An 18,997-nucleotide genomic window follows, 5' to 3' on the forward strand; every position below is an offset into this window, starting at 1 on the left:
GCCAATCTTCCTATGTTAATGTTTCAGCCGAACAGGGCCTAGTAGCCCCTTTGGATTTGACATTTATACTGCAGTCACCCTCGGACAAACTCCCAACCTTTTTGACCCAATCCTCTTCGATAGCGCCCCTTCCGAAAACATGGCTAGCGGTAACCAAAATGTTACAGATTCCCTGGATTTGTTCCTATTTGCTGCCCATTCAGGGGAACCTGGATTTCCCTCCAGGCTCTCAGACGGTGGGTTTTCGCCTGTGCGGGTCTAAAGTTATCACCCAGCTGGGTCATTTACTTAATGTAGAGGGTCAATTGAGGTCGTTCCCAGATCTGCAGGCTTTGTATAATTTGCAGCCTGTCCAGGTGTTTTCCTACCTCCAGATGCAACACTATATTAAATCCTTGTCTCCGGAATCCATGCAGCCCAGGGTTTTTCACTCTCTGGATGCTTTATTTTTCTTCAACAGGTCACAGCCTCCCTCCCTTTCCCTTTATTATAAAAGTCTTAAAAAACTTGTATGAAGGGACACGTATTCGATCCTAGTGGATCGTTGGAATGGAGATGGAGTGTTTGTTCTTACTGTCCCTATCCTTCGGGCATGCTTTAAACGAGTGTCCCAATTATCCTCAGGCATGTATTATAGGGAAATGCAGTACAAATTTTACGGAGGGCATATGTGTCAGCTCATATCACCTACTGTTCCAAAATGTCTTCTCTGCCTTGTGTGATAAGTGTAAGCAGACTACGGGCATGTTATCTCACTCTTTTTGGGCTTGCCCCCTTATAAGACACTTTTGGGGGTCACATTGTAAACTATGGGGGTCATTTTCCAAGCGGATCGCACAGGAAAAGTCCCTTATCATGGGTGATACCAAGATCGGGGCGGCGTCAGCCCCAGAAGAGGAGGAGTCGGGGCGGCACCAGGGCTGTCGCCGCGAAGACTTCGCCAACAGCGAAAGGTACGCTGCGTTTTCGCTGCCAGTTTCGCGCCAAATAACTACACCTTTTATGGTGTAGTTACACCTTTTATGGTGCCAAATAACTACACCTTTTATGGTGTAGTTATTTGGCACGACACCGGCAGCGATTGCACCGCGGAAGTGCGATTGCTGCTGGCTATTGCAGGACTGCCCCCACCCCCCCGTTTTGCCCCCCGTTACCGCCAAATTCACTATGCCTTGCGGCATTAGTAAATCCAGCCCTATATCAAGAATTTACTGGGGTTTTCCCTTCCCATGTCCCCTTTACTTTTTCTGTTTGGGTACCTCCCTTTGATACCGATTAAAGGTGTTGGTCCTCGTTTATTCATTCTGAAAGCATGTTTAGTAGGTAAAAAAGTGATATTGCTACATTGGAGGGATTCAGATGCTCCTTCTTTCTGGTCATGGCAAAACCATCTTCACCATATGATGCGTATGGATGACCTGACCTCTCGCTGTTCCTCATTACTACGCTGGAGGTTCTTGTCAATATGGGACCCATACGTCCAGGCTCTTCTGCACAGATCCAGGAGTTTGATTCTCAATGACTGACTTATAGGTTCTTTGCCGGGATCCGGACCTGATTCAGCGTGTATATGGTGCTAAGAAACACAGTATGGACTTGTTGATGGATGTAATGTTTCTATTAATGGGGGGGAGTGGGGGATTGAGATAACTAATGTTTTTCCCCTTCTCTTTTGTCACTTGTCCAGGGGTGTTTACGTGTACCAATACCACTGGGACGTTGTTTATTTATTTATTTAACAGTTTTTTTTATACCGACATTAAAATACACATCATATCGGTTTACAATTTAACAAAAAGATGGAAATTACAATAAAACGGGAGGGGGAAAAATTGTATGATTCATTTTAAAAATAAAAATGTTTCAGATTAAAATTAGGAGCACACTTATGCATGGTAGGCATATTTTAAATCATACATATGTAAATGCGCGCATGATTTAAAATTCCAGCGTATGTTCACTCGCACAACCATATTTGGGTGTATGGGACCCTGCGCAGTTGTTTTAAAATTAGCCTGTTAATGTTATGAATTGTTATATCTACCTCCAATTTATCTAGAAATCTGGATAAATCCAAACCATCATAGGACAGTTGAGATTGTTGATCCACAGAAGGTTGCCTCTTATCCTGAGGCAGGTAATATATATTTGAAATATGATAAAATGAAGCAACTTCAATCTTCAAAATCTCAGACAAATATTTTAACATTTCATATGGAGAAATAATTGAACACTTTGGGAAATTAATCAATCGCAGATTCCTACACCTAATCACATTTTCCATACTTTCTAATTTATTACGATATTCGTATTATCTTTAACCAAAATTGACTCATGCTGTTCAAGTTTAATCAAATGCTCTTCCTGCAAAGTAATTGTATATTCAAGGACCGTAACTTTTCAACAGGCACGCGGGCACACATGTGCACGTGTTTGTCAGCCCACACCAGGGACGTGGCCATTTTATAACATATGAGTGTATATGCGCACGTTATAAAATAGCTTGAACACACTCAAATGCACACAATTTTAAATGGACGCATGCCTATGCACACAAATGCCACGTATACCATGTAAGTGGGGGAATTGTAAAAAACACATGCACCGACACCATTACCAGTTTTTCCAGTTCACTCCCAGTTTGCCTGGGTAAGGAATAGGACATTCAAACCCCCCTAGTTTAATTGCTTCCCTTCTCCCCTGTTAGCTTTGACCCTTAAAACCCTGCCGATCTGTCTATTTGTCTTTATTTTATAACTTGCACATCATCCTTAGCAAAAGTAAAGTTACATGGCAGGGGACCCCGACGTGCACCTGTGTGCGCAAATATTTATGCATTAATTTTAATGTGAAATCCAGGAACGCCCATGCCTCACCCCTTTTTTGAACTTTTCATTTGTGCATGTAGTGGCAGATACGCACGTATCCGGGCGGGGTTGTACAATCTGCTCGGCTTGTACTGGGCCAACATACTCATGTATGCCAGCCTTTTAAAATGTACCTGTAATTCCTCAGTCTACCTTTATGTGCAGAAAGTTCAGTAGCCAATGATTGAATTTGGTTAGACAACTGAGAAAGCTGAACAGTTAAAGAAAGTTGTAAACCAGCTATAACTTCCCACAGTGTCTCAGAATTAAAGTTCCCAGGGTGCTGTAACATACTTGGCTTCAAGGGCTCTCCTTGCAAGATTTCAAAATGATCCATTGATGTACAACAGACTTACCAGTTCCAATTCCTCTTTCCTCATGTTATTTACGACTAAATCCAATCTCTTTGCCCAAGACTGCAATCAAAAGGGGGTTATCCCAGGACAAGCAGGATGCTAGTCCTCACATATGGGTGATATCATTGATGGAGCCCTATTGCGGAAAACTTTCTGTCAAAGTTTCTAGAAACATTTGATTGGCCCTGTGAGGCCATTGAGCATGCCCAGCATGCCATGATATTCTCTGCCACAGGGGTCTCTCTTCAGTCTTGGTTTTTCCGCGCTGCTTTAGGCATCGCAGAGCAGGAGCCTTTGTGAGTTTTCTCACAGTGTTTTGTATTACTAAAAGTCACATTTCTCATTCATTTTCTCCCACACAGGATCTCTCAGGTTTCCACCGGCTGGTGAGTAAATCTTTGTCTCGTTTTTGCTCTCTGAATAAAATTTTTTCCTCTCACGTTTTCTCCTCATTTCATCGATGGCTGTCGACGTTAAAATGGCTACAGGATTTAAAAAATGTCCCATCTGTAATCGGACAATGTCCATTACAGACCTACACCTTGAGTGTGTGCTTTAATTGGGGGAAAAACATGACATAACAACCTGCCCTAAATGTGCAGAAATGACTGCGAAGGGAAGAAAGGCCCGCCAAGAGAAGATGGAGCACTTATTCCATCTACAACTTTTGCCATCACCCTCTACATCGACAAAATCATCTCCAGCCGGAGTCTCCAAACGCATAATTTTGAAAAAACATCTTCTGAAAGGGTCGGGGACCATCCATCGCCAACGTCATTGATAGCATCGACGAAGTCAGCGATCGAACCCCGCACGAAGCACCATCGGCACCTACACCCATCGATACCAGAGGCACTTCTCTCCCCAGAGGAATCGACCGCGAAATGGCCAAGAATCTAGGAAACACCAGTACCTCCGATGCCGGGGCCTTCATCCCATGGAGACGCACCAGTTGTCAAACCTCCACAGGCTCTGTGGAGGGAACATCGACACCCCCACCACCACAGCATACAGCTGCTCTACCTGCACCAGCTGTAACTCAGGAATTGTCGGATTTCATCCATCAAGTGGTGCGCCAAGCCTTAAAGGAACAGATGTCAATTCCGGTGCCTTCGCCGATGCTGGTGCCTACACCGATGCCGGTTCCCGAACCGATGCCGGTACCTATACCAATGCCGGTGGTTCCACCGAAGCCAGTGCCTGCACCGATGCCAGTGCCTGCACCGATGCCGACAACCCCGTTGATGCCGGTGCCTGCACCGATGCCGGCACCACAGCCTAAGTTGATGCCGAGGCGACCATCGATACCAACACCAATTCCATCGTCGATACCAGACCTGATACCATCGATGCCGATGTCACCTGGGGCTCCAGGACATCCTGAATTTGCACTGTCCAACTTCTCATGAAGAGATTTGATGAAGTAGTCGATGCTCTTCCAACCAGACTACGAAAAGAGATTCCTGGATGGATACCCCTCGAGGATCCGCAACCAGGTCCTTCAGGACGTCCTCGTCCACCAAGATCTTCTCCGCTATCTCCACCTCAGGACGATTCATACGATACTTGGGATGATGGGCATACAGACACTTCCTCAGAAGAATTTATGTCAGATCCTTCCCTTCCAGACCAAAGGAAGAAATCTCCGCCGGAGGATTTATCCTTTACAAATTTTGTTCAGGATATGGCTGACACCATACGCTTCACCTTGGTAATGGAGGAAGATGCTAGACAGAAAACATTGGAGGTCCTCCAATTTGTGGATCCTCCAAAATAAGTAGTAGCCATACCTGTCCATGAAGTCCTCCTAGACTTACAGCATCGACTCTGGGAGCACCCATGCTCAGTACCTGCTGTCAACAAACGAATGGACACTACTTATTTGGTACAGTCTGTTCCTGGCTACCAAAAGGCACAGCTTCCACACCAATCAGTGGTTGTGGAATCCGCACAAAAGAAGTCAAAAGGATAAGGCCACATTCCTCCACTCCCCCAGGAAAGGATCATAGATTCTTAGATTCCCTGGGAAGAAAACTTTATCAAAGAGCCATGTTAAATACCAGAATTTCATCTTATCAATTATATATGACTCAATATCAAAGAAATCTGTGGAAACAGATGCAAGAATTTTCAACATCATTACCACAGCAATATCAAGAAGCAGCCCAAGCAATCTTTCACAAAGGACTTGAAGCTGGCAAGCAAGCACGAAGTCCGAGCCGCTTATGATGGGTTTGAAACAGTCTCCAGAGTAGCGGCCTCTGGTATAAGTGCAAGACGATGGGCATGGCTTAAAGCTTCAGACCTCAGGCCTGAAGTTCAGGAAAAATTAATTGACTTACCTTGTCTTGGTGACAACCTTTGTGGTTCCAAAGTGCAAGATGCGGTAGCACAATTAAAAGAACACACAGAAACCCTGCGCCAACTTTCATTAATTCCGCAGGATTCTGCTACCCAGTCATCTCGTCGGCCTCCAAGGAAAGAATCTAGATACCCTCCAGCATCAAGGGGTAGATCTACTAGGCCGCAACAAAGAGCTCAGCTCAGACAATCTAGGGAGGCTAGGCCTCAACCTCCACCGCAGATGGGACCGGCTGCAGGCTTTTGAGGTTTTTCCCAGAGACCAAGGCCATCTCTTCAATCCTCAACCAGATCTTCCAGTAGGAGGGCGAGTATCCTCCTTCTACAACCATTGGCTACAAATAACAACAGACTAATGGGTACTTGCAATAATATCTTGAGGGTACCAACTCAATTTCCTCTCAATTCCAAGAGATTCTCCTCCAAGACCTCTTCCTCTAAGCGAAAATCACATAATCCAATTGCAAGTAGAACTATCCACCCTTCTGAGAGCCAGGGCTATAGAGCCAGTGCCCCGGACTCAGCAGGGCAGAGGATTCTACTCCCGTTATTTCCTCATTCCAAAGAAAACCGGAGGCCTACGTCCCATCCTAGACCTCAGAAATCTCAACAAATTTCTGAAGAAAGAAAAGTTCAGGATGATTTCTCTAGGCACCATGCTTCCACTTCTTCAAACAGGAGATTGGCTTTGTTCTCTGGATCTTCAAGACGCTTACGCTCACATTCCAATATTCCCTCCTCATCGCAAGTATCTGCGCTTCATGGTGGGTCATCAACATTTCCAGTACAGACTACTACCATTCAGACTTGCCTCTGCTCCCAGAGTATTCACCAAATGTCTGGCAGTAATAGCAGCACACTTGCACAAGGAAAGTGTCCATGTTTTTCCCTATTTAGACGACTGGCTCATCAGAAGCCAATCTCAACAAGGAGCTTTGGCTTCTCTCAGTCGAACAATTACTCTACTTCACTCCATGGGCTTTCTCATCAATTATCAAAAGTCCCACCTCATTCCGTCTTACCTGCTTCAATTCATAGGAGCAGAATTGAACACCATACTTTCAAAAGCCTTTCTACCCGGGGATCGGGCAGACACACTTTCCCTACTGGCAAACTCAATTCACTCAAAGAAACAAGCAACAGCTCATCAGTTTCTAACCTTACTAGGCCACATGGCATCCACAGTTCATGTCACTCCTATGGCAAGATTAGCCATGAGAATAACCCAATGGACTTTAAGATCACAATGGATCCAAGCTATTCAATCACTGTCCTCTCCAATTCAAGTAACCCACCAGCTACGTTCATCTCTACTTTGGTGGGCGAAGAAGGACAACTTGCACAAGGGCCTACCCTTCCAGCAATCAGTCCCACAGATAAGTTTAACTACAGATGCGTCCACCTTGGGTTGGGGAGCTCACATAGACAATCTCCAGACCCAAGGTACTTGGACAAAACTTGAAGCAACATTTCAAATCAATTTCCTGGAACTTCGAGCTATATGTTATGCTCTGCATGCATTCAAGGACTGCCTTTCACACAAGACTGTTCTGATCCAAACGGACAACATAGTAGCCATGTGGTACATCAACAAACAGGGAGGTACGGGCTCATATCTCCTTTGTCAAGAAGCTGCACAGATTTGGGACTGGGCCCTGACACACTCAATATTTCTCCGGGCCACTTATCTGGCAGGCATTCACAACGTAGTGGCGGATCGACTCAGTCGCCAGTTCCAACCACACGAATGGTCCCTGGATCCCTTAGTAGCGACCAGAATATTTCAACATTGGGGACAACCAACAATAGACCTCTTTGCATCAAACCTGAATCACAAAGTGGACAGATTCTGTGCTCTGCACAGACAGAATCACCAACTAGTAAGGATGCTTTTGCTCGCCCTTGGAACTCAGGCCTTCTATTCGTGTATCTTCCAATACCGCTGATAACCAAAACTCCAGTGAAGCTACAACAGGACAAGGGGTCCATGACACTCACAGCCCCGTATTGGCCTCGGCATTATGGTTTCCCACACTTCTAGACCTCTCAATCAGAGAGCCAATTCGCCTGGGTGTAGCTCCCACTCTCATAACTCAGGATCAGGGTCGGTTGCGCCATCCCAACCTTCAATCCCTATCACTGACAGCATGGATGTTGAAAGCTTGATTTTAAAACCATTCAATCTTTCAACCAATGTATCTCAAGTGCTTATAGCTTCACGTAAACCTTCAACACAACTTCTCTACTAGACTACTTATGCCATCTTTCAGATTCTGGTCTCCAGACATCATCTGTAAGAGTACATTTAAGTGCAATCTCAGCTTACCAAACAAGATGGGAGATGCACCAATATCTATACATCCTCTTGTCAGTAGATTTATGAGAGGTTTAATTCACCTTAAACCACCAGTTTGGCCACCTGTCACAGAATGGGACCTGAATTTGGTTTTAACAAGACTCATGCATTCTCCTTTTGAACCCATGAATTCCTGTGATCTTAAATTTCTCACATGGAAGACTATCTTCCTTATAGCCATTACATCGGCTAGAAGGGTTAGTGAGTTACAAGCACTTGTCACGTACTCACCCTATACAAAATTCCTACATGACAGAGTGGTTCTCCGTACACATCCAAAATTCTTTCCCAAAGTAGTTATGGAATTCCACTTGAACCAATCTATAGTTTTGCCCACATTCTTTCCAAGGCCTCATTCTCACCAAGGAGAACGGACCTTACATACCTTGGACTGTAAGCGTGCGCTAGCCTTTTACTTAGACTGCACTGCAGTCCACAGGAAATCCACTCAACTCTTTGTATCTTATGATCCAAACAAACAGGGAAAAGCAGTGGGTAAACATACTCTATCCAATTGGCTAGCAGATTGCATACAGTTTTGCTATGAAAAAGCAGACCTTTCTCTCCAAGGGTGAGTAAAGGCGCATTCAGTAAGAGCAATGTCAACTTCAGTAGCACACTACCGTTCAGTGCCATTTCTTGACATATGTAAAGCAGCAACATGGAGTTCTCTTCACACCTTTGCAGCTCACTACTGTTTGGACAAACAAGGATGACAAGATTCAGCATATGGACAATCTGTCTTAAAAAACTTGTTTCCAGTTTAATCCCAACTCCTTCTACATCCAATCTGCTATGATCTTTGGCTGCCTCATTTTCAACAACAATACTTCACTGTTGCTTCACTACAAAATGACTCAGCCTCTAGCTTGCTAATCACCCATATGTGAGGACTAGCATCCTGCTTGTCCTGGGATAAAGCAAAATTGCTTACCTTGTAATAGGTGTTATCCCAGGACAGCAGGATGTAGTCCTCACGAAACCTACCCGCCACCCCGCGGAGTTGGGTCCAATACATTTTATTACTTTATTTTTGCTAAAGCTTATTGCTACATACGAGGCTGAAGAGAGACCCCTGTGGCAGAGAATATCATGGCATGCTGGGCATGCTCAGTTGCCTCACAGGGCCAGTCAAAAGTTTCTAGAAACTTTGACAGAAAGTTTTCCGCAATAGGGCTCCATCAATGATGTCACCCATATGTGAGGACTACATCCTGCTGTCCTGGGATAACACCTATTACAAGGTAAGCAATTTTGCTTTCTCTTGACAGTCCAGTCAACTGAAAATCCCTTTGTTAAAGTTTCTTGCTCAAGTATACCTACCAAAAGAGCCTCCAGGAGTTTTCTCTTCAAAACCCAACACACATGTATTCACTCTGCTCTTAGCAGGGATTTTAAGAAAAACTTCATTGTTCAATTCTTGCAACTGTAAAATCAAATCAAAGTTTCTCTCTATTGGCATGTAAACAGTTCTGCTCTCAGCAGCATTTTAAATAAGGAAGTCTGCAGAGAAACATCATCTCTCATGGTGGCTGCTACAGACATATAAGCTACCAACCGCCCACAGGTACCTGAGAGAGGGAGTCTAAGCTGTGAGTGGGAAACTTATCGGGCAAGGCAGCACCAAATATGAGTATGCCTAGGGCAAGAAAAATCATGTATTGACCCTGTAAATGCATGGATAACTGACATAGTTGTCATGTCTTTAGCAGGACTACTGCATTAGAGTTCCGTTTCCAGTTATTTTATACTTGCTATATTGCTTTTATAAGTCTAGTGAGTTTTGACTTTCCAAGTTATTGTGTGTTGAGAATTATATACTTTTGTATACTGTTTCGAGCGCCCTTTTCTGGATCAGAGAAGTGGTTAATAAGAGATTTGAAATAAAAATAAATAAGTTCTGTCCTGTTCTCATTCCTTTCCCACCATATACACATTTCAATTCTGTAATAAAATCAGGAGCTTATTATAACAATATAAGTACAAGCTAGTATGGATGCCCCATAACTATTAGAAAATATGGGGAAACTATAGAGCACTTCCGAAGCTGTTGATCTTAATTTTTTTTCAGTTGTCCTTTTTGTATTCTGAAAGTCACAGATTATCTGAGAAATATTATTATATTATTTTCATGATTGCTTTTTTATTTTTCTCCCCCTAGGTTTAACATATAAGAAGTTAGGCAGGATAGAAGAGGCTCTGGATTGCTTCCTGAAGCTACATGCAATCCTTCGAAACAATGGCCAAATTCTCTACCAGTTAGCTACTCTGTATCCTGTTCAAGTATCTTGTGACAGTTATAAAGTCTGTTATTTATGAGACTCAGAGGAGATCAGATATAACATATTCCTTGTCTTTCTATTATTCCAGTCCAGAGCGATTGGAATTCATCCCTCCCTCCCAGTTGATTGAGGCAGTGTCCTGCAGATGACATCCCTATCTATCTATGTATATTATTAGTAGAATCCTAACTGACCAGTATTCTCTGCATCCAGTTAATGTATAGAGTACCTATTCCAAAATTATAAAAGTATTGAAGAAAGACAGCTGCAATACTTGGGCTAGACTCTTGCCTACTGGTCAGAGTAACAAGCTCATATTATTTAAAGCTCCCTTCCAACCCTGGATTAACTATTAAGCAAAATAAGCACCTCATTAGGACACCAAGGGAAGGGGGGCACCACAGAGATTTTCTTTTCTAAATGATGTGCCAAATAATGCCACTTCATCTACTGAAATTGAAAGGTACTCTCAGCTAATCGTTGCTCACCCAGAGAATTTTAACACGAAAGGCTGAATTTTCAAATGGCTGCGTGCGTAAAAATCAGCACTTTTAATGTGGCCGGGCCCTGTGTGCACTGTGTATTTCCAAAAGGGAGTGGAGGAATAGCTTAGTGGTTAGGGCAGCAGGCTATAACCCAGGGAAACCAGCGTTCAAATCCCACTGTTGTTCCTTGTGACCTTGGGCAAGTCACTTTACACTCTGTTGCCTCAGGTACAAAATTAGATTGTAAGCCCTGTTGGAATAGGGAAATACCTATAGTATCTAAATGTAATCTGCTTTAATGTACACATTGAAATGCCAAAAAGCAGAATATATAAATATATATACACACAGCAAACAATACACTAACAGTTATAACTTTTTAAGGTAAGCCTTCATATTTACCATTTTGAAATAGAAAAATTATTACTAAGGCATTGTTTATCTACTTATAAGTTCTAACCAGATAGCCGCGATGTCTGATAAGCAGTGACATTGCTCGACTTATGGTAAAAAATGAGCTGCTTCTCCAAAGGCCTACAAACAGACCCAAAATCAGGAGACCACATAAAAACAATATCAAATTTAATCAACAGATTAGAGCCCATAGCAATTTGCTTGCCACTATTTCACTCCAAGCCAATTCTTCATGGTAAAGTTGTGAGGCTTCTTTGTGACAATGCAACTGCAGGTGCATACATAAACAACCAAGAAGGAAGAGACAAATCTTTCTTGGGAAGACATTTTTTTTAATTGGAACATTTTTATTATGTTTATGCCAATATCAAAGTCAACAAGTGGTCAGGATTAACAAACATTTTGACACAAACATACTTAAAGAATTTTACAAATTTCCCCATACAATTATGGAATGAAATGAAATATTTATTACCAATTTCAGCACTACACATTGTTGCGACTGAGGGCTTAGACGCCTTTGGAACCTGTTGCGGACCACGGCCTATGGATCCTGAACAGGCACGGTCACTAGCTCATGGGAGAGCGTGAGCCCCTGGACCACGGTGCAGCTCAGGAGAATAGCCCCAAGGCACACCAGGGGAGGTGAGAGCATGTAAGCATGGGCGGAACAGGAACCAGGCAGGACTGGAAGCTAAGGCAAGAAACCCGGCACGGGAACCAGGCAGGATCAGCCCTCCGCTGGACCTACACGCACCAGTGTGACCCAGCAATGCAATGCTGGTCACGAGAGTAGCCCTCCGGCCACACGGTAGCCCTTTCAGACCCGCCGCTTGGGAACGATGAATGCGTGAGGCCAGACGGACGCTGAGGGCAGGAACAAGACGAAGACTTGGAAGTTGGAAGGTCTCAGACGAGAACTTGGAACTTGGAAGCACTCAGACGAGGACTTGGAACTTGGAAGGTACAGGTGGGCACTGTCCCTCAGGGCACCCTACACAGCCCGTGGGCTGGTCGCGGATCACTCTGTCCGCTTGTGCACCCTACACAACCTAAGAAGGCTGGTCGCGGACCACACGGGAGCAAGTCAAGCACCAGAAAGGGGATCCAACTAAACGAGAGTCCAATGACCGGAAACAGGAACCGGATCCATATGGATTTACCCTTAGGGTGGCCATCTGGAGGACTCGAAGAGCTGGAAGACTCGGAACTCATCTTGGAACTAGGAACATCAGGAACTTGGAACTTGGAACATCAGAAGCTTGGAGCTCGGAACTTCAGGAACTTGGAACATGGAGAACACCAAACAGGAAGCCATCTACACAGATGAAGACCTCGGAGGATGTGGACTGGTCACGAAGCACAGACAACTGTGGAACCTCGATCCGAAGGCTCTGAGGATCTGGAGATGAGCCCTTTTATAGGGCTGAAGCAGGAAGTTGACTGATCAGGACTCCCGGTGGGCCACGGGCTTTTCCCGCTGCTGGCCCTTTAAATAACTTAAAGAGGTGCTCGCCGGCGCCTAGAGGAGGGCCCAGGAAGAAACAGGACCACAGACAGCGGCATCCCTGCCACACAGATGGAGGAAGCAGGCAGGTGTAGGGAGCGGCCTCCAGGCCACAAGATGGCGTCAGCAGCTGTAGCGGCTTCCCCGGCTGCTCAGAGATGACTTTGGCAGCAGCTGCAGGGTCCCAGTGGTGGTGCAAGGCCGCAAGGATGGAGGAGACGTGCAGCGGCTGTCGCGAAGACGAAGGCTCCGGCAGTGGTGCTAAAGCTGCGAAGAAGGACAAAGAGCAGCGGCATGGACCGGAGGCGGACTAGGCCGCAGAAAGACAATGGCGTGGCGGCCCGCCGCGGAGACAGTTGGCGGCGGCTCAGGCAGTAAATGGGGGCCTGCTCGCGGGATGAGCTCCGTGAGCAGGATCACAACACACATAGCAGGAAAAGAAAATGTTAAGGCAGAGTTCTTAATCAGAAATTTCTTAGACCCAGTAGAGAGGGAATTGAGCAAAGAAGTCTTTCAAGTGATTGTAAAGAGATGGGACTTGCCTCAGATGGATCTAATGGCAACACATATCCTGGACAGCTTTGCTAGTCTGATAGATGTGGTATATAAATAATAAATGAAATGAAATATATTCGCACATGGCGATGTTTCAAAGCTTTCTGTAAAGAAAAATTCATCTCACCACGACCCTCTCAAATTCCAGATATTATATCCTTCCTACAAAGAGGTTTAGAAAAGGGGTTAACGCTTAATACACTAATGGGCGAATTTTCAAAGAGCTGCACATGTAAATATCAGGATTTACGCACGTGGTTGGGCCCTGCACATGCACACGCATTTTCAAAAGGGCCCAGCTACACGCGTAAGTCCCGATACGCGCCCAAGTGTCGGGCCCTGAAAAAGGGGCGGGCTGGGGGGGCGGGCCAGGACTGCACCATTAGCTGCTGTCCCGGGGAAGTGCGCACTGGCAGCTGGCCGGCGCAAGATGCTTACTTCAACTAGGAAGTTGAAGTATGTAGAAAACAAAAAAAAAAAAACCTAATAGGTAGGGGGCAGGGGACAGGGAGGAGAGGCGAAAAGGTAGGAAGGTTAGATAGGGGTATAGGGAAGTTCCCTCCCACTCCGTTCCTTAATTGGAGCGGACTGGGAGGGAACTGTGGAAGCCCTACTCGCGTCACTGTGTGTAATTTGTGAAAATTCACACCCTCTGCGTGCGCCACCTGTACATGTGCGCCGGATTTTAAAATCCGGCATGCATGTGCCCGTGGCCACCGGATTTTATAACATGCGCACACCGATGTGCGCATGTTATAAAATCAGCACGTCCATGTGCGTGTCCTTTTAAAATCGACCCCTAAAAGTTCAGATAGCAGGTATTACGTACTACAGAGGAAGAGTAAAAGGTTTATCATTTGTGTCCCATACAGATATTGCATGTTATATGAAGGGAGTTAAGAATCGGACCACCATTCAGATCTCTAGTACCATATTAGGATTTAAGTTTGGTATTTAAAGCACTAAGGGGTAGATTTTAAAAGAAGCGCGATCAGCCTACTTTTGCTTGCGCATCAGACTCAAGCAAAAGTACGCTGGATTTTAGTAGATAGGCGCGGAGCCGCGCGTATCCACTAAAATCCTGGATCGGCGCGCGCAAGGCTATCGATTTTGTATAGCCTGCGCGCGCCGAGCCGCGCTGCCTCCCCCCGTTCCCTCCAAGGCCGCTCCGAAATCGGAGCGGCCTTGGAGGGAACTTTCCTTTGCCCTCCCCTCACCTTCCCCTCCCTTCCCCTACCTAACCCACCCGCCCGGCCCTGTCTACACCCCCCCCTTACCTTTGTCGGGGGATTTACGCCTCCCGGAGGGAGATGTAAATCCCCGCGCGCCAGCGGGCCTGCTGCGCGCCGGGCCGCGACCTGGGGGCGGGTACGGAGGGCGCGGCCCCGCCCCCGGGCCGTAGCCACGCCCCGTACCCGCCCCCAAAACGCTGCCGACACGCCCCCCGGAACGCCACGACGACCGGGCCCGCCCCCGACACGCCCCCCTCCGAGAACCCCGGGACTTACGCGAGTCCCGGGGTTCTGCGCGCGCCGGGAGGCCTATGTAAAATAGGCTTCCCGGCGCGCAGGCCCTGCTCGCCTAAATCCGCCCGGTTTTGGGCGGATTTAGGCGAGCAGGGCTCTGAAAATCTACCCCTTACAGCATTGCCATTTGAGCCTTTAAGACAGGCTTCTATAAAGGATCTCACTTTAAAAACAGGTGAATTTTAAAAGCCTGACACATGCCAAAATTAGCGAATGCGCAAATATATCACACTGTAGTGTGATACGGCTGTGATCCTTAGTCATTTAAACTACTATAGCGTGCTGTATGTAGTTTTACCTGAGAGACTGACACGTGTTACAACTGGCGCAGAATGCCACAGCCCAAGTTTTACTGCTCTTGCAAGAAGAGAGCATGTTACTCCTGGACTGAGAGACCTTCATTGGCTTCCAGTCAGGTGGAGGATAAGATTCAGGCTGTTGGTTACTGTGTTCAAGCTTTTCAAAAATATATCTCCATGTGCTCTGAGAGATCTTATTGAGTGGTATATACCAAAGCGGGCTCTAAGATTAGAGGGTACTTGTTTGTTGGCTATTCTTTCAGCTAATAAGTATAAATGGGTACAGACAAGAGCAAGGGTCTTTTCCTCTAGAGCAGTGTCTGAGTGGAATAATCTGCCAATAGGACTCCAAAACAATAGGATCTAAAATTATTTAGGAGGGGTGTTAAGACTGTATTTTAAAAAAAAAATCTAAGTTATAAACCAAAAATTCTTGGCAGATCAACAGGGTTTTAAAGGTTGGGGCTAACAGGGAAGCAGGAAGGGTGTTAAACTAGTGGGGTTTGGAAGGTCCTATCTCTGACCTAGGCAAACTATGAACAAACTGGGAAAGCTGTTAATGGCATCGGTGTGTGTGTCTTTTAAAATCCCCCACTTACATGGTAGAAGCAGCATTTGCACACACAGATGTGCATCAATTTAAAATTGCGCATGGTTAGGCTATTTTATAATGTGCGCATATCCCCACGTATGTTATAAGATGAATGCATCCCTGGGCAAGGGTTGATGAACACATGCACATGTGCACCCGCATGCCGGTTTAAAGGTATTTTTAGCTGCAATTACTTTGGCAATGATATCTGAATTACAAACTGTGGGGGTCATTTCTATCCGTATTGCACGCGAAAAGGGACTTTTCGCGTGCAATAGCAAGCGGGGGGCAGAGTCGGGGCAGGGAGGGGAGGAGTCAGGGCGGTGAGGAGGCGGACGCGGCGTTATCTTCGCTGGCGGTGATAAGGTAAGTTACGTTATCGTCGCCAGTAGCACGCCCAATAGCACCACCTTTCACGGTGGTGCTATTGGGTGTGAAAGCCGGCAGCGATAACAGTGCGGTGGTGCGATCGCTGCCGACTTTTGCAGGCCTGCCCCCTCCCTCGCCCCCCATTACCGCCGGGATTCACCATTGTCTGCGAGAATGGAAAATCCAGGCCTATATCTTGTAGAGATCCATTTTTAAAGTTTAAATTAAATTTAGTCATAACTCCTAAAACTTCCTTTTTGCCAAAGGTAGTTTACCTTCCCATCTAAATTAATCCATAAATTTACCAGCAGAACTGGGTGCTAGAAGTCCAGAAAATATTTATAAAGGGGCAATATGGTCATCAATTCATATTGTCACAGGTTGGATGTTTTTGCTAAGGAAGATGCTTATGGAGCAAGTGTCTTAAAAGCAAGTTTAATATCCACCATCTCTAAATAATTAGGCTTTGATACTTCCCAGTTGTTCTGGACTGGCATAGCAGAAAGGCAAGGAAGAAAAAATTAAACTTATTTCATAATTTTCCAGAAACCCCCCCAATATATATTAAAAAAAAAAAATTAAATTTCTAGAGACACTTCTTTAAATTAAAAAAAATGAGAGAAAACTTTAAGAAGAAGAATTTTAAATAGATGCTTTGACAGAAGGATACTAACCAGTTAGAATTCCGCCAGTAATATATATAGATAGTTATGTAATCAGTATTAAATAAATAATTAAAAGTACATTCTGCCTCCATCAACTGGGAGACAGGGATGAATCCTAATCAATCTGGACTTGTGTGGCAGAAATAAAGGAAAGAAAATTATCAGGTAAGTTGTTTTTTGCTTTTTAATACAGTATATTATTATATTCAGGCTTATTCCAGCCATTTCAAATAATGCAGATATTTGTATCACAGACCTTACTTCCATGCTCTAATGTTTATGCAAGGAATATGACACCACAAAATGTATGATAATAAAGATTAAACATGATTCCAGTACATTGTGAAATAAAAGGCTTTCACAAAAAAATAGATATATACTGTATAACTGCACAACTTGTGTTATTGTACTTGTAAAATGGTTACTATTTTATTATGAAATATACTTGACAATTGGTTTGAAACAAAACATTGGTTAATTTTTAAAGATCACAGACACTTATAGGCTCTGTTTTCCAAAGCTGTTGATACATATTAACAATTTACAAATGCAGGCTCAACTAAGGTACATAAAATATGACCAGTTGCTGGGTGTCCAAACCTTTCACTGGTCACTGTGTTTTTTGGAAATGGTCAAGCAGATGGTGTAGAGGAACAGACTCAGAGATGTTTCTTTACTGGACAGGGACACTTATTCCCTCTGTGGATGAACAGACTTCCCCCAAATACTTGAGCTCAGATAGGACATGAAAAATAATAATTAAAAAAAAAAAGAAATCCTAGCAATGATGGCCGAATTCCATTAGGAGATAACAGATCAGCCAACAAGTGGAGGAAAATGACACACGCTTAGTTGTGCAGGTCAAAATAATCGAGCAGTGCCAGGGGCAATGCAAAGAACTAATAGAGCAGTCAGAACTTCACAAGAAGCTCGAGGACCTTGAAATCGGTCCTGCCACTGTAGCCTGCAGTTCCAGGGAGTACCGAAGACTCCTGTGTATGTGGACTGTAAAAGTGCTGTTAGCAATTGCAAGACCATTTTGAATCATGATGAGGAGGTGGGAAAGAAGGAATTTAATATAGATCTGGAATGAGCACATCAAGTGTTGAGGCAGTTGATCAACAGGCCACGTGATATAATTGTATGCTTCCACAGCTCTACCATGAAAGAAAGAAATCTAACACTATAGCACAAAAACTGTTTTCATGGCAATGGGAAGGCAATTCAATCACAATGTATGTAGATTTTACCCTGACCACCTTACGCAAGAGGCAGGAGTTGAAAGAGGTGACCACTACGCTTCATAAGGAAGAAATTTGCTATGCATGACTGTACCCATTTGGTCTTTCATTTTTTATACAAGGAGCATTTTCTAAAGTGAAAACTGTGGCTGAGGCAGATGTGATCTCAAAGCAGCAGGCCTCACAATCATCCATGCTGTGCACCGTTTTCTTGCCACATCAGTGCCCAGAGATGATTATCCGAGGTGGCACATGTGTCGGCAAGGATGGCAAATGGTTTGTGCCGACAATCAAGGGGGGCTCTGCCACCTGCAAAGACACTATAATTGATGGTTTCCATCTACCGAGAGTTGCATAAACTTTGCCTCCCCACCTAGCATCCCACTGGATTATCCCACTAATATAATTTGTACCATTTTATAGCCATTCAATTTAGAATTTAACAATACCTTACACATTACTGAATTTTGTTATTTATGGCCAGAACATATGATAACGGAAAACAGTATCAGATTGACCGTATTAAGTGAATTGCATTTCATGAGACATGTGATGCTGGAGCAACCTTTATCATGAAAAAGTGGATTGAAGAATAATTAGATTGAAGCAAAAAGCTGGGTTCAGAGGACATGTGTAAGACTACTGATGAGTGTTTTACAGAATTTGGTGATGGTCAATGTTGCGACAGTGGACCCTGAGCCGAGACGAGTGTAGTCCTACCTGAGAGAGGACTTCCCAGGCTCTCATTGTCGGGAGGCGGATCTTAGTACCAATCCGGGTTGAGGCCAGCAAGATCCAGTTACTGGTCCAAGGGCTTGGCAGGCGGCTAGCAGCAGAAATCAGCAAACAGTCCGAGGGTCGAGACGGGCAGCAGACAGGAGAATCCAGATACCGGTCCAAGGTCGAGGTAGACGGCGAACAACAGAATCCAGCAAGCAGTCCAGGGGTCGAGGCCAAGAGTCAGCCCAGAGGGCGAGGAGCAGGACGGGTACGGAGAGGGACAGGAACCAGGAACGAAGAGCAGAACCAACACAGCAGCTTCAGGAGACCTGTTGCAGAGGCAAGGCTGGAGAGCAGGGACTAAACTGGAATAGTCCCTGCTCAATGATGTCAGATGGGAAC

The 18,997-nt window shown here is 44.9% G+C and overlaps 1 protein-coding gene across 1 annotated transcript in view; it reads left to right on the plus strand.

Annotated features, from left to right (window-relative positions):
- LOC115092047 (intraflagellar transport protein 88 homolog) overlaps positions 1–18,997 on the plus strand; it is a 353,514-nt gene that overhangs the window by 222,435 nt on the left and 112,082 nt on the right. Inside the window, exon 19 of the mRNA XM_029602513.1 lies at positions 10,102–10,210. Within this exon, the coding sequence (XP_029458373.1) occupies positions 10,102–10,210 (109 nt within the window). The remainder of the gene's footprint in view (positions 1–10,101; positions 10,211–18,997) is intronic.

Source organism: Rhinatrema bivittatum, chromosome 5 (genome assembly GCF_901001135.1).
Source record: "Rhinatrema bivittatum chromosome 5, aRhiBiv1.1, whole genome shotgun sequence".
NCBI lineage: Eukaryota > Metazoa > Chordata > Amphibia > Gymnophiona > Rhinatrematidae > Rhinatrema > Rhinatrema bivittatum.